The 15973-nt window shown below is 35.7% G+C and overlaps 2 protein-coding genes and 1 pseudogene across 2 annotated transcripts; all 3 read left to right on the top strand.

Moving 5' to 3' along the window:
* The first annotated feature begins 417 nt into the window (after positions 1 to 417).
* Positions 418 to 3345, top strand: LOC143545031 (toll/interleukin-1 receptor-like protein). The gene is made up of 3 exons (XM_077036988.1): positions 418 to 431; positions 1753 to 2199; positions 3072 to 3345. Exons 1-3 carry the CDS (start codon positions 418 to 420, stop codon positions 3343 to 3345), a joined length of 735 nt encoding a protein of 244 aa, XP_076893103.1.
* A 40-nt stretch (positions 3346 to 3385) lies between these two features.
* Positions 3386 to 3943, top strand: LOC143545030 (disease resistance protein RUN1-like). Its single transcript, XM_077036987.1, has one exon. The coding sequence runs from the start codon at positions 3386 to 3388 to the stop codon at positions 3941 to 3943; it is 558 nt and encodes a 185-aa protein (XP_076893102.1).
* A 10634-nt stretch (positions 3944 to 14577) lies between these two features.
* Positions 14578 to 15566, top strand: LOC143545029 (polygalacturonase inhibitor-like; annotated as a pseudogene).
* Positions 15567 to 15973: the final 407 nt, after the last annotated feature.

The raw sequence follows: 15973 nt of genomic DNA, 5'->3' as shown, positions 1-15973 counted from the left end.
AATGTGGCAATTTAAAGAGATTTGATGAAAAATATTTTAATGAAAAGGAATTAATAAAAAAAAATGCCAAAATGCCAAATGACAATTTAAAGAGATTTGATGTAAAGTATTTTAATAACAATATAAAAAAATGCCAAAATGGCATATGGTAATTTAAAAAGATTTGATAAAAAAGAATTTTAATGAAAATGAAAAAAATTAAAAAAAATGTCAAAATGCCATGTAGCAATTTAAATTGATTTGATAAAAAATAGGAGAAAATAGTTGCTGAAAATCCACTCTTTTATTATATAGGTAGATTACTTAGCAATGCTTATATTAATATAGCATTACAAATCAAACGTAAATTACTTTTAATCTAACAAATAAAATATTTGAAAATTTAAATTTAAATACTACTTAATTAAAGTATGGACTATGGAGGGAAAATGGTACGTAATGTCGAAAACGAGACCTCTTCAATTTTTTTGAAATTAGGGTTTACAAACCTGATTCCTTCGCTAGTCGCCTATCGTCCACGCTCGACGTTCATTAATCTCGCCTTAACCATTGAAGACTTACCAAACATCAATTAGTCTCCAACCTTGGAATTCCACGTAGGGTTGTTCAAAAAGATTGCGGCTTGAAGCTCGATATCGTAACTCACTCGATAGCAGCTTGAATAAAACTAGCTAAAAAATTGATTTGAAACAACCTAAGCAACTTGGCTCATTTTTGTAACTGAGCTAAGCTCAACCCAAGCTCGGCTCGGGTCATGGATCATCTTGTTTGCTTGATGTTAGGCTCGTTTAACTTCAAGCTCAAGCTCGAACCTTTCATTGCCAATATCCACCCAAAGTGATACAAATAGGGATTGAACTTGAGTCTCCATTGGAGGACCCAAGTATTTGTAGCCAGTGGGAGTGTAGTAGTTTAATTGATAATTTCATTTTTGTCCCCGAAACTTTAGAATTCCAAAAATGTCTCACTCTAACTAATATTTGACCATGTGTTAGAAAGTACAACACGTATTTGACGATGTCTTTTATAAACACGTCGTCAAAGATGTGTTAGACTTCCTAATATCAAAGAGGTGCTAAACTTCCTAACACATGGTCAAAGATGAGTTAGGCCTCCAAACACATGTTTAACGACGTGTTGTCATCTAAAGACATAGTCAAAGACATGTTAACCTCTTGATTGTTTTTTAATATTACATTACCATAACTAATTTACTTATATTTGGTTTTTCTTTTATAACTCTAAATATATAAAGTTTTATATTATTTCGATATGTCGATAAGACACGCTTTATATTATCCACTGACCAGCATAAACTTACTCAAAACCTGAGTCATTTCAAATTAGTATCGAAATGTTCAATAAAAGACCCGCACAGTTTTAAATAAATTAATGTCAACATTATAAAAATAAGAAGTCTAATATGCCTTTTACGATGTGTTTTGCAAATATGAAAACAAATATAAAACATGTGACGTGTTAGACTTAATAATACATGGTGAAAGATGAGTATTAAATGTACTTTTTGACTTTCTAATCTTGTGAAAGTCCAATGACCGAAACTTCTAGCTCATGCAAAGACTAAAGAAAACATTTACAAATTGATCACCATTACATCCATCCAAATCACTCATAGCTTCCTATAATTCATAATGGTTGTTCTTACTGAATTTTGCATGGATGTTCATACTCTTTACCAACAACTCATAATCATGATCATGATCGTAATCATAGATATGATGTATTTTTAAGTTTCAGAGGTGCTGACACTCGCAATAGTTTCACCGATCACCTCTACAACGCCCTTTTGGATGTTGGTTTCAGCACCTTTTTGGATGATGAAGAGATAGAATTCGGAGAGCCATTGAAACTAGAATTGGAGAGTGCAATTAAGTCATCTAGAGCATCTATCATCGTGTTATCCAAAAATTATGCTTCATCCACTTGGTGCCTAGAGGAACTGGTATTGATCCTCGAGCAAAAGAACAACTTTAACCAAACCGTTACCCCTATCTTCTATGATGTCGAACCAACCGACGTCAGGAAGCAACAAGGAAGCTTTGGGGAAGCAATGGCAAAGCAGAAACAAAGGATGGAGGCATGTGCAGATAAAAGAAGTCAAATGGCTCAAAAGATGGAGCTTTGGAAGAATGCACTCACACAAGTTGTGGACTTAAAAGGGAAAGATGCAAAGGGCAGGTAAATCCACAGGCTCTAGTTATAATTTTATTGTATTATTTTTAGACGAATTGAATTTTAATAATCTCAACTTAATACAGTTGGCCGTTGTCACCAGTCTTAACTTTCGCACAATTTGTTTTAGTGACCCATGTTAAAAAAAATTTACGACGTTAAGTTTTATTTTATCCAATTTTTCAAACTGATGTTTTAGGGCTTTCGATCGAAATGAGGATACGAGTCGATTGGTGTAAAACTTACCTCAAAACGGTGGTCCAAACGACCCGTATCCTCATTCCAAACGAAAACCCTAAAACATCAATTTGAAATTTGGAAAAAACTTAGCACCGTTAAGGTTTTTTTAACAGGGGCCCATTGAAAACAAACAGTGTGAAAGTTGGACCGATGACAACTACATTTTAAGTTGAAATTATTATCGGTCAACTACATTAAGTTAGGATTATTAAAATCCAATTTGTCTTATTTTTATGTTTGTCATTTTCTATTAATTTTATTGTTGTATGTTATCGTTGCCTAAAATCCTGAAATCCGTGAGCTAGGCTAAACAAACTAACAAATAATATCATAACCGTATTAGTGTATTCTTTAATTATTAAAAGTTTGAAACAAACTAACAAATATTATCATAACCGTATTGGTGTATTCTTTAATTACTAAATATTATTATTACATCAATTGTCCATGTAGTACAGAGTCTCAAGCTAATATTCAATCTACAGATAAAATAACAACTAACATACAAAATTAATGATAATTTAAATAATAAATTCAATTTTGCAATATAGGATTGTTAAGCATTGACACAAAAGAAATAATTGGAAAATAAAGAAGCAAAATGATGTTTCATATTTCTCACCTTAGTCAATTTCCAGGAAAGAGACCGAGATTATTAAAGAAGTTGTTACCAACCTCCATCGTAGATTAGGTCTACCCTTGAGTAACACATTGCCACTCCTTATAGGGATGGACCATCATATTGAATCCGTTACTTCATGGTTGAATGATGGATCTTGTCATGCTGCCGACATTCTAACAATTGTAGGCATTGGTGGGATTGGTAAGACATCTCTGGCCAAGTATGTATTTCGGTTACAGTTTAGTATGTTCCACGAAAGCAGCTTTATTGAAGGTATCAATGAGAAGTAAATTCACGAAGACATTTCAAAAAAGAAATTGTTACATGTCAATGAAGTGTCTGTATTACACCTCTAAGATTGAGAATGTAATATCGCGTAAAAAGGTATTTATAGTGTTGGATGATATTGATAGTCTATACCAATTAGACGCTTTACTTGGAAATAAATCCTTACATCCTGGAAGCAAAATCATAGTTACAACAAATAATGCATCTTTAACAGAAAGATGTGCAGTATTTAACCCGCGAGTTAAATCCAAGCATACGAAGCTCTTACTTAAAGGCTTATGTGAGACGGAATCACTAGAGCTTTTACGCATTCATGCATTCAAGTGCAACGATCCTATCAAAGAAGGTTACAAAGATGTCTCGAATGAGATTGTGAAATACTGTGAAGGACATCCATTAGCTCTTGAAGTTTTTGGTAGGTCTCTGCATAACCGAGATGTAGCATACTGGGTAGAGTGCATTCAAGGACTAAATAAAGAAATTGATTCCCGCATAAGAAAGGCTTTGCAGTTGAGCGTTGATTCTTTGCCAACTAAAAATGATAAGGATCTTTTTAAGCATATTGCATGTTTCTTTGTTGGAAAAGATAGAGAGATTTAACTGAAATAATATTAAATGTGTGTGATATAAAGACAAGAACTGGGATCACGAATCTCATTGTTAGATGTCTGCTTAGTATCGGACGGATAATGAGTTATTGATTCATCAACTAGTTCAAGAGATGGGAAGAGATTTAATATGTCAGGAATCACCTAGCAAGCGATGGAAGTGGAGTCGATTATGGTGTCCCGAGGAGTCATTCCAAGTGTTGAAACAAGAAAAGGTAGAAAGCCATGTATCATTTTTAGTACCCTGCAAACGAACCGAATGAGCACGAACAAGACCTTGTTTATGTTCGTTTGTTAAGGAAATCATAATGTGTTCACGAACACTTACTGAACGAGATTTATGTTTGTGTTTGTTCATTAAGGAAATAAATGTGTTCACAGATGGTTCACGAACACAAATAAAATCGGTTGAGCATAGAGATTAAGATCGATGCATTCTTCAATGTGAATAATGAGAAAGGAAATAGGAATAATGCAAAAACAATATGAGAATATGGTTTAGTATTTTGTGTTAGTGGTAATAAATTATAGAATATAAAATGTTTAGATAAAAAAAATAAATGTACAAAAAACTTTCATGAACATATACAAATAGACGTGAATGAACGTTCATGAACACATTATCGAGCAAACACAACTGAACGAACGGGGGCGTAGTTCATGTTCGTTCATTTATCAAACGAACGAACATAAACGAACTTCCAGTCTAATAGTTTACGAATTGTTCTCTAAACGTTTGGTTCGTTTAGCCCTACGTATGCATGATCTAAGTATTTTATGGTCTACACACTTGTATATTGTAACAACGTGAAAATTTCGAGTTCAAAGTATCAACTTTCTAAAGTCTAGGGACTAAAATTGCCAAATTCCAAACCCCAGGGTTTAAATTGAAATTTCTGATTTCCTGACCCATCACGCTACGCGATGAGTCAGAGGAGAGCCCCATCGCGTACCGCGATGGGGTACCTGACACATATTGACACGTGTGCCACGTGGCACACGGTGGCACTGGTTATCGCCACGTGTTGCCACGTGGAGCGGTGCCTGCCACGTGTCGACATGTGGCAGGTCTACGCAGTGAGTCAGCAGACCTATATCGCGATACGCGATAGGTCTGCTCAGGGACCCATCGCGTATCGCGATGGGGACCAATTTCAAGTCTATAAATAACAAGGTCCGGGTTTCACATTTTGCACACCAAAACTCAGCTCCCATTCCTCTCTCTAACATCTCACTACATCCCGACAATCGTATACTCGATCCACCTCGATAAACATGCCATATTCCCTCGTAAAACGTGTCCCGAACCTTCATTTGTGTACCGACGTTTCCTTGAAGTTTGTGCCACCCTCCACCCACATACCAAGGAGGTGTTTGTCGTTATGGCGATGAGTCTCGATAAGCGTTCCATTGTGTGTTGAAGATTAGCGTTCGTTGATTTGTTCGAGAAAGAAGCGGCGTTGGAGTGCTGCTCGAGTCCGTAGGGTTTCTATACGCCACTAAGGTTAGGCATAATAATGAATTCAATATAATTCAATATTATACTAAAGGCTTAAGCCTTAAGTCGAGGATATACTCGATACCTCGATAAAGAAAAGAAAGATAACATAACAAATAAATGAATAAAAGAATGAATATTGAATATTGTGATAACATATATATGTGTGTAAGTATATATGTATATGTTCTTTGTTAAAATATTATTTAATAAATAAAGAGTATTCTTAAATAATAAAAGAAAATGATTACGTTTCTTGGAGAAGAAGAAACGTCGGGTTTTGAATATAAACTAAAGATTTATAATTTACTTTTAAACTAAAGGTTTTCAAGTAAAAGAAAATGAATTAAAGGTTCATCGAGGATTGGGATATAAGACTAAAGGTCTTAAGCCGGATCGTGTATCCGACTAACAAATATTTATACTCATACTATAGGTGCGAGATAAAGAAAGGGAAAGACCCTTGGACGGTGAGTGAAGCCGATCCTAAAGCGAGAAGGTGAATACGCCCCCAAACTTTTACTTATTTTAAAATGAGTCAACTTGTTTTGTGAAATTGTTTACAAGGAACTATGTGTTCCTAAAACCGTTATAAATAAAGGGTATGAACCTAGCCCTCAGGCTGTGGTATACGTATGTCTGGATCCTTACATAGGTGGTACTATGCGATGTATGGGCATGATCGCACCACCCTTGGTCATAGGATGCTCTCCTGCAGGGAGTACGACCGTTGTGTATATTTACGGGTACTTAACTAAGTCGAACGCTGCGGTGTTTGCTGAGGTGACCTAGCGTAGAGGCTCATATTTATAATGCGTTATTTGACTTTGTTATTCCTAAGCCACGTTGGGCCGAGGCAGGCGTAGTCTCGAGGGGTAATAAAGTAAAAGAAATATTTTTGCGTCAGCGTGTTCACCAGCATTCGTTGCTGACGTATTTTATTACATTTTGCAGGTGAACAAAGTTAGAGCTTGGAAATGGCGAAGTACTAATATCCGACGGCTCGGATTTCTTTTGTATAAGTTTAATATGGTGATTTGTAAGCATAAACAAGTAATCTTTTGTTAACAACTTTAAACGGGTATTTTATAATTCCCGTCTTTTGAATGTATATATAAATTACACTTTCGATCCTTAAAGTTTTATAAGTCTTCCGCAAAATTACGCAACTCTGAATTATTTACAAACACGATACCAACTTGTTGGTCGCACTCCTAGGCCTTAGATGGGGGGTGTGACATATATCAGGGTTATAAACGAGCCGAGTTCAGCTGCGCCATGTTGACCTTAGGCCCAATTAAGATCGAAGTTAAACGAGCTAGCTCGACCCCGTTTGTTTTATCGAGCTGAAAATTTGAGCTCGAGCCGCTCGTGGCCCGTTACTTTAATCAAAAAATTAATTTTTTTACACATTGATATATAAAAGACAAAAAAGATCATTTTTCTTTAATATACATGTATATAAAAGACAAACATATTGGTCTCGGGCTCGGCTCGTTTACAAAAAAGTTTTTTTCAAGCAAGCCTTAAACCTTTTGAACAACTCTATTGTATATAACCTTTATTTTTTTATGTTTGCATTCCCTTTCTTTGTAGGGTAAGAGAAATCTTTTAGGCCTTGTTCTTGACATGAGAATGCTTGACAAAAAGAAGTTTCATAGATCATGTGAGCTAAAACCGGACTCATTTAGTAAGATGGATAATCTAATGCTACTGCAACTCAATTATGTGCAAATAAATGAATTTTTTGAGAACTTACCAGAGAATTAAGATGGTTGTGCATGCATGGTTTTCCTTTAAAGTCTCTGTCTTTAAAATTAGCATTGGAGAATCTAGTTGCTCTTGACATGTACTATAGCAATATTGAATCTTTTGACATGTCAAACGACAAAGGATTGCTAGGATCATTAAAGATTCTTGATCTGAGTTTTTGCGAACAACTTCATAGTCTTGGTGGGTTTTTAGAACTTCCTGCACTTGAGAGGTTAATAGTTAGATACTACATACGTTTGAAATGTGTTGAACTTGTCCTCATTGATATGAGTTACTGCTACAAACTCAAAAGGGTTCCAATAGCCATAGGCAAGTTAAGTAAGGTTAAAACACTATTGTTAGATGGTTGTGATTCTCGTGAATATCAAGCCGAGACGTGTGATATGAGTTCATCAGTGGTTAGTGTGAACTCAAAAACCTCTTTACGAGCCATTATGGAGGCTCTACCAAGTCACTTGAAGTTCTTTGTGATTTCTCCACCGACCACATTAAGAACATTGTCACTAGCAAATAATAATTTGTGTAACGAATCCTTTCCAATGGACTTGAATTGCCAATCCATGTTAGAGGAATTATGTTTAGATAATAATCCCATAGTTTCAATGCCCAATTGTGTTGGAACCCTTCCTAGGCTTCAGAAACTTATCATGAATAACTGTGATAAGGTGATATCAATCGAGCATCCTCCACGCACGCTACGGGTATTATTGATTGATTCTGATGTTAGTTTCATACACGGTTATAATCCTTCCCTAAGGAAAGTTGAATTTTATCCAGAAATGTGTAACACCTTGGCAAACACAACATCGTCCCACTCTTAGGCAAATCCCACATCGGCCGTGGACAAGAGAGATCCTTGGTTCATAAGTAAATGTCATGCCTCTTCAATCACCAACGCGTTTTGAGCTTAGTTGGTTGTGGAGCACATGAAAACTCCACGGTTAAGCGTGCTTAGGTGGAAGTAGTACTAGGATGGGTGACCTCCTGGGAAGTCTCCATCTGGGCAACCAAAAAAAAATCCGTGAGCTCTTCGTGGGCAGAGCGGACAATATTGGTGGTGCAAGGGGCCGGATGTTACAAAATGTCTCCACTTAGACTAAGGGGAGCTTGGAAATTATTATCACAAACATCTTTTGAGATTGAAGGCATTGTGAAAATCCAAGCTATAGCAGGTTTTGAGGAAAAGTTATTACAAGGTTTGGGCCGGACAAACTTGGAGTTTATTAAAGAAATGTGCTTGCGAACATACAAATCGCAATTGCAGTTACATTATGAATTTGGATTTTTCAGCTCATTCTATGAGGGGAAAGCGATGCTGAACTCGATTAAGGAAGAAGAATATGGGTTCGGTTGTTATAAGCCACATAATCATATAACTAGTGTAGATCTCTCTTCTTCTCAATTCACAATGGGAGAATACATCATAGATAACATGACATTTATGCGGATTATTAACAAAAAATATTCGTGTAATCATTGCGAAACCAAAAGAAGTCTTCAGGTACATTTTTAACACCTAAACTCTTTCTTATCACATGTTTAAAAACCATATTAATCAGTAATTAAAGAATATGTGCTCATGATGTATATAAAAATAAATATACATCATTTTGGCATCAAGTAATCTTCAATTTACTATCTTTTAATTTAAATTTTAGTTGAAATAGTTATTAATGATGTTATTTTCTGCTTTTAGGTATATTCCGGTCTTCAAGAAAGAAACGAGCTGATACACGAAGAAAACTGAAGAATTGTGTGTCGAAGTCATAAAGTAGGGGCCGTGCTTGACCAAACACGTCTCATGGCACCCTTTCAAGATAAGACAACATTTAATGAAGCAAACACGTTTTCAACGACAGAAAAACATTGGGTTCGAACAAAATTTCCGCATTATATGCTCTAGTCTACATATGTGATATTAGTTAATCAACTGCTAGCATAAACTCATAAACCTCTTTGTTGGCCACCATGGAGGCTATACCAAGTAATTTGAAATACAACAATCATTCCTAATAGATGCAATCTATAATTTGACTAAACATACATATGTGAATACACCCCCTCAGACTAAGTGGTAGGTTGACAGGCGCGAAAGCTGTCTTTTAAACATTTGATGAAGAGTATACATGGAGCCCTTTCGTGAAGATATCAGTGTACTATTTATGTGGAGTTCCACATGCTTAATGCGTTGATTTTTTTTTGGGAAAGGCTAAATTTTATAAACCAAGAAAACGGGACAACTCACAAACAAATAAATAAACAAATAAGCAAATATATGGTACAACTCACAAGCCGCAAGAAGCCAAAAGAGTACAATGAACGTTTAAACAAATAAGCAAATAAATAGACAGTCGATATATTATTGTCGTATATAGTGGTAGCTTTATGACTTGGGACATAGAGTTTAAGGGCTTGACAGCTGCTGGCCAGAATCAATGAATTGTGGGAGCTACTATTACAGTGTTAAGGGGTTCGGTTATGTAAGGCCCCGTTACCGGTGCCTCACATATGGACGTTGGATTTACTCATCAACATAGTTCTAATCATCAAAGTTAATAAAAACATTCGTGGAATATAAAAACTTTCATAAAACATTTCATAACAATCCATAACTTGTCTTAAACAAGTATCTTGTCTTTCAAAAACTAAGTAATTAAACATAAATCGTCTTGAGTCTTCAGATGCCAGCCTCTTATTCAATTGCCACGTGTTCCCCTCAAGCGAGCTGCCTCATCCTACTCACCTACGTGCATATTAAAAGTCAGCTACGCTGAGTGAGTTATAGTTAATCATACAACATACAATACATTCATACTTACATACTTTCATTCATACTTTCATACTTTATATTATACTTACTTACCTTCATATCTTACGTTATAAAGAGCATTACGCCCTACTTTCCTCGAGTATTATTAGGGCCCGGTTCCCTCTTACCTCAAGTATTATTAGGGCTCGGTCCCTCTTACTCGAGTATTATTAGGGCTCGGTCCCTCTTACCTCGAATATTAGTAGGGTTCGATTCCCTCTTCGTTACCATACAACCATACATCATTTTTCATTCCAACATATATACATACATATAATACCTTCATTATACATAGCATTAAAACTTGACAACACGTGCAATATCCGAAGATCGTTCACGTATTGATAAGCAATCATTCCTAACTTTCACATAATCACATAAGGCATACACTTATCACTTAGGATAAATGTATTAACAAACACATCGAGTATGCATAAAGCCCCGAAAACATAACATTAGAACAGGGACTAGAAACTCACCTGGATCATGTTTCTTTCTCCGTTAACTGTTATTCCTTTCCTTTAGCTAAGCTCTGCTAACTGTATATCAGTTATACGTATTAAAATCTGTTCTATTCGTATTTCAGCCAGAACTGGCTAAGTCCGGTCTAACCTGTTGGCCTTGTTTAGATTACAAATACTTAATATACTTTATTTCAAGCCCTAATGTATAAGGTTTTTAATTATTCTATTATTATTATTTTATCTTTCTTAAAATATTTTATTATTAATCTTAGTGCATAAGTCTTTTGATTATTTAATACTCTTTTCCATTTTAAAACCCTAATCTTGATTAGCCTTTCTTTCTTTCCTAGCACTCGGACCTCATTGTAAACGAACTAGGGTTGTGTTCAGATTTAATCAAGGGAGTTTGAGCTAGGCTTAAGTGGTTGAGTTCTGGGATTTGTAAGCGGGTTTATAAAGTAATTGGGTATACAATGTAATTGAGTATAAAGTGTTCAAGCTCATGTACTCAACTCAGGTTGTAATCGACGCTAATTGTAAATGGACATACTTATGATCGAGTTTAGTGTAAGCGATTTAACATAAGTATGCGAATATAGGACTATAATCGAATATAAGGGTTTGTAATTGAGCATAAAGGTTGTATGCGACTCAATCAATGTATGCGACTATATATGTGTGATGTAGGCGAGTATGTTGTACCCAAGCTCAGTGTATGCGAGTTACATGTGTTACTTTAAGTGATATAATGCTAAATATATATGTTTTCCTTGTTCATTTTAATTAATATTTTAATTTTTTTTGTTCGTTTTTAGTCGAGATTTGTATACTACTAACATTTCTATGTTTCGTAGGTTCCGGGATTTGATCGTGATTAAAAAGGGCGAAAAACGAGCTAAAACGAGCCGAAACGGAGATCTGGAACGCGTCAGGAAGAACCAGAACAGAGAACTAGGAGGAGCACGCCGCGCCGCGCGAAGGGGGGAGGCCAAATGCCGTTAGCGCGGCGCCTAGGGGCTGCTGATGGGTTTTTAATTCGTTTTTGCCTAATGTCGGGCCTTGTTTTCATTATTTAAACACCTTTAACTTAAACCTGACATAACCTGAAAGCCATCAGCCGATTTTGGAGAGTTCTTGGAGCTATTTTACGCGTTTGTTGGTGATTTTGAAGACGAGAGAACATCTGGTGAAGAGCTACACGTTCACGTTCGAGTTTACGGGTTTTATCATCTTCGATTCCCCGTTTCTTATACTTTCACCATGTTCTCGTTATTATTTGTTTTGTTTGATTTAGATTTTAATAGGCTAGGCTAAATTCCATAGACTGCCTAGGTCGTGATGAACCTTAGTTCGGTTTGATTTTATTTGGATTTTCGTTTCGTTATGGATATTATGTTCTAAGTAAACGGTTGAGTTTTATTTAGTTGATGCGTATGATTGCTTGGTTTTGTTTGCTTGAATTTACTGTTTCACATTGCCCTTGTTGATTGTTTCATATGATAGGGTTTTGTTAGGTCATTTACTGTGTGTTCTTGACTAGTTTATGATTGATATAGATTAAGATCATAGAAACAATAAAATCAATTAAACAAATAAAAGTGAGCTGCTAGTCTAAAAAGCTGTAAAGAGATAGGCTATTAATAGATCTTTGCTTGTCAGGATTGCTAGATTTAGTTCTTCCTAAGGAGTCCGTCTAGATTTGATTGTCAGCTTAGTCTATTAAATTAATTGGGTTTGCTTTGCTATCTTTTGAATTCCGCGCTGTAAGGTAGGTTTTCGTCATAAAAGATACTTAGACATAAGCAATTAAATAACCGTAAGGAAGTTTAATATAAAACTGGTGAGTCTTAAAACTTGTTAGAAATCCATAGACGTCTTCTTGAAGTGCAAGGGTCCTTTTCGAGTTTTCTGTCAAGGGTCTATCTTATGATCCCGGTTCCATAACTTGCGTTTTTCCATTTAACTTAATAACCGTAACTTTGGGGATTCCGGCCTGGGTAGTTATTTTAATCATCTGAATTAATCCAAGTTTTCTAAGTTGTTTATTAGTTAAAACTAATTAGGGTTTAAGTTTTATTAATTAATTAATAAGTAATGATTATGTTATATTATTATTATAATAATTAGGGTTTGTTTTATTATTATATTAATTAGTTTATTAATAGTTAAATTAAAGTAATCATTATTTAATTATTATTAGAGTTTTAATTAATTAGTTTTAAAATCCCTCTCAAATATTATTAACAAATAGTCGTGTCTTGTAGTTGAGTCAATTTGCTAGTTTCGTAATTTAAAGAGTCTCGTGGGTTCGATATCCGGACTTACTTAGCTGTATTAGAGTCGACCGGTTCACTTGCCGGTTAGTAGTTTAAGGGTCTAGAGTATTACTTAGTGTCTAGATTAGTTTATTTTTAGTTAATAATTATTTGACTACTTCAAGCACATCAGTAAGTGAACCTGTATATATTTATCCAAGTGTTGTAATCGAGTCTTGTATGCGAGTCCATCATGTGGCCGATCACTTGTGTATGCGAGTTATAGCTTGTATGCGAGTTTTAGTGTGATCGAGTTCTATGTATACGATTGTAATCGAGTGTTGCTAGAATCGAACACGGTGTATGCGAGTTTCAGTATAGAGGTATTGTAAGCGAATGCTAGTGTGTTCGAGTCACTTGTGAACGAGTTTTGGGAATAACCAAGTCCAGTGTATGCGACTTGTCATTATATGCGAGTTATGTATTCGGCTTAGGGTATTGTGAGCGACCCAATTGTAATCGATTGCCTAGGATACATATTGTAATCGACATATGCCCATTGTATTCGGGTTTTAGGTGTAAACGGGTATATTGAGATCTAATGTAATCGACTTTATATGAGCTGCTCGTATACTCACAAAAAACCGCAACCCTTTCTGTCTTCTTTAAACCATTAACGCACCCGGTTGGCCCTATATACCCTCGTTATGGTTTGGTATAGGTTCATGAACGTTTCACTAATCATTCTAGGCCAAAACTTGACACGGTTAACCTAAATTTTGGACCTTTATGGCCAAAACATCCAAAAACTAGATCCTAGGGTTCATTTAAATGAGCCGTTCATGGTTATAAGTTCGTTAAGTTCATTTTAACTTCAAGTTTACAACTTTATGTTTCTTTTAGCCCCGATCTACTTTATGTTTAAGTTTCAAGGCCAAACGTTCATTAAAACATAATCTTTTAAAATCAAGAACGTACCTTTTTTGTGTTCGTTTGGTCTCGGTTAGCTCGTTTATGAACCTTGAATCTTGTATCTATCTTGTATATTGAGGATCTATCTATATTCGGCTCGGTTTTGGTCTCGGGTCTCATTTCTCTCTCTCACGACCGTTTATATATAGTAAGGGAGGTGTGTGTGTTCTTGAGTGCGTGTAGAGATTGTGGAAAGATGGAAATGAGAGTTGGGTTTTAGGATGGTTTAGGGGGGATATTTATATCCCTTAAAGCCCATGGACCTAAGGCCCATTACCCTTTAATCTATCTTAATTAATCCAAGTCCATGATCTTTTCTTTATTAGATGCTAGTTAATATTATTTAACACACGACAACTTATCACAATCTTTTTTTATTTCATATTATAATATTTAATATGTTACAGGTTATATGCATAACAAGATCGGCTCGTGTGGGGGTTGGATTTTCAGTGAAGAGTATAAAGAACAAGTTTTCTACAGGCTCGAATATTGAAGGTTGGTATGCATTTAAATGGAATAGTTTTGTGCAAAAGAAGGTTGGTATGTATTGTTTATTCACTTGCATCATATTAACTAAATATAGAATATCCAGTTGAGTTCCAAAAGATGAAAGAACATAAACTTATCCGATTATCGGTTAATTTCTATTCGGTTTCATCAATTTTCTGTTCAGTTAATGCCCACCCCTATCGGGTATAACAACTTAAAACAACATAGAAAAGTCAAACTTTGTAGTTCACCAATTTTGACTTGTTCCAAACTTACAACTCATCCATTAGCTCAAAATCCACATATAAAAAGCTTCATCATCCATTTCAAATCCACAACTATCATAAATCATAATCTCTAAACATGTCAATGCTACTTATTTTACTTCTACTCTCCCCAGTGATCGTTATGGCGGAGTGTTGCCACCCCGATGACAAAGCCGCCATCTTAAATATCAAAAACAACATCTCAAATGGCCCCAACTATTTCCATGGACCGCAGATGTCGATTGTTGCAGCAGATTTGATTGTGACGAGACCACAAACCGTGTCATTGAATTTTCCCTCACAAACTCTGACCTCGCAGGCACAATTCCCGATGCAATCGGGGACTTAACATACCTCAAAACCCTTCGTCTTCACAAAATGCCATTTCTTATCAATGAAATTTTCCGAGCCATCACCAAACTCAAACATGTAACGTTTTTTGATATAAGTTGGACCAACATATCGGGCCACGTACCTTCATTTCTTTCCTAGCTTAAAAGTGTCATGTTTATCGATCTTTCGTTTAATAACTTAACAGGTCCAATCCCACCCTCATTAGCCACACTACCGAATATGATCGGGCTAGAACTTAGTCGAAACCGGCTCACAGGGTCAATCCCCGAGTCATTCGGTCACCTCTCGTCTCCAGCTTTACAAGGAATAGGTTTATCTCATAACATGTTGTGGGGTGAAATCCCTAAATCTATCGGCAACATGATAATCTATAGGTTTGAGGTGTCAAGAAACAACATGTCCGGTGATGCATCGATGTTGTTCGGTTCATGGAAGAATTCAAGCGTGATCGACATATCTCGAAACAATTTTGAGCTCGATTTGTCACAAGTTAGTTCAATGGATGACTCGTTGGTAACATTGGATATATCACATAATAAGAAGATATATGGGGAGATACTATCTCAAATATTGGAAGCATACATGTTACAAGGTCTTAATGTTAGTTATAATAGGTTATGTGGCAAGATTCCTTCTCCTTGGAAGCTAAAGTTTCGATCAGAAGGCTTCGATAACTCTTCGTTCTTACATAACAAATGCTTGTGTGGATCGCCACTCGATCAATGCAAATGATTTATCATTCTTTATGACATATGGAGATGAGTTCAAATAAGTAGTAACTGATTATAATGATTAAGATGTATTTTAATGTTTTGTCTGTGTGGAGAAAAGAATCAAAGTAAATCAGCTTGTCGTTGCGATAAAACTGCTATTGTTACGTTTCTTGGCGCAGTTCTATACGGGTTCAACAACAGAAAAACATTGGGTTCGAACAATTTTTTGTATTATATGCTCTATACAACTTTATAAAATCAATGGGTTCGCTTGAACCCATTCCTCGATTGCTAGTTCTGCCCCTGACGACCACAATCTTAAAACGGTTCGGATAGCCATAGTCGATGTTAAATAAGGTTAGAAGTTAGAACACTATTGTTAGATTGCTTAATTCTAGTGAATATTAAACCAAGGCATGATATTAG

The sequence above is a fragment of the Bidens hawaiensis genome, unplaced genomic scaffold (genome assembly GCF_021521415.1).
Source record: "Bidens hawaiensis isolate Kalapana, Puna unplaced genomic scaffold, B.hawaiensis_p1.1 tig00013810_1, whole genome shotgun sequence".
NCBI lineage: Eukaryota > Viridiplantae > Streptophyta > Magnoliopsida > Asterales > Asteraceae > Bidens > Bidens hawaiensis.
This window is presented reverse-complemented; position numbering and strand designations above follow the sequence as displayed.

Bases quoted from the DNA above. Each gene is read 5' to 3' on its own strand.
- LOC143545031 (XM_077036988.1), top strand. The intron at 2,200-3,071 runs GTAAATCCACAG...GTCAATTTCCAG, and splicing joins GGGAAAGATGCAAAGGGCAG to GAAAGAGACCGAGATTATTA.
- LOC143545030 (XM_077036987.1), top strand. From the start codon at position 3,386: ATGAAGTGTCTGTATTACACCTCTAAGATTGAGAATGTAATATCGCGT.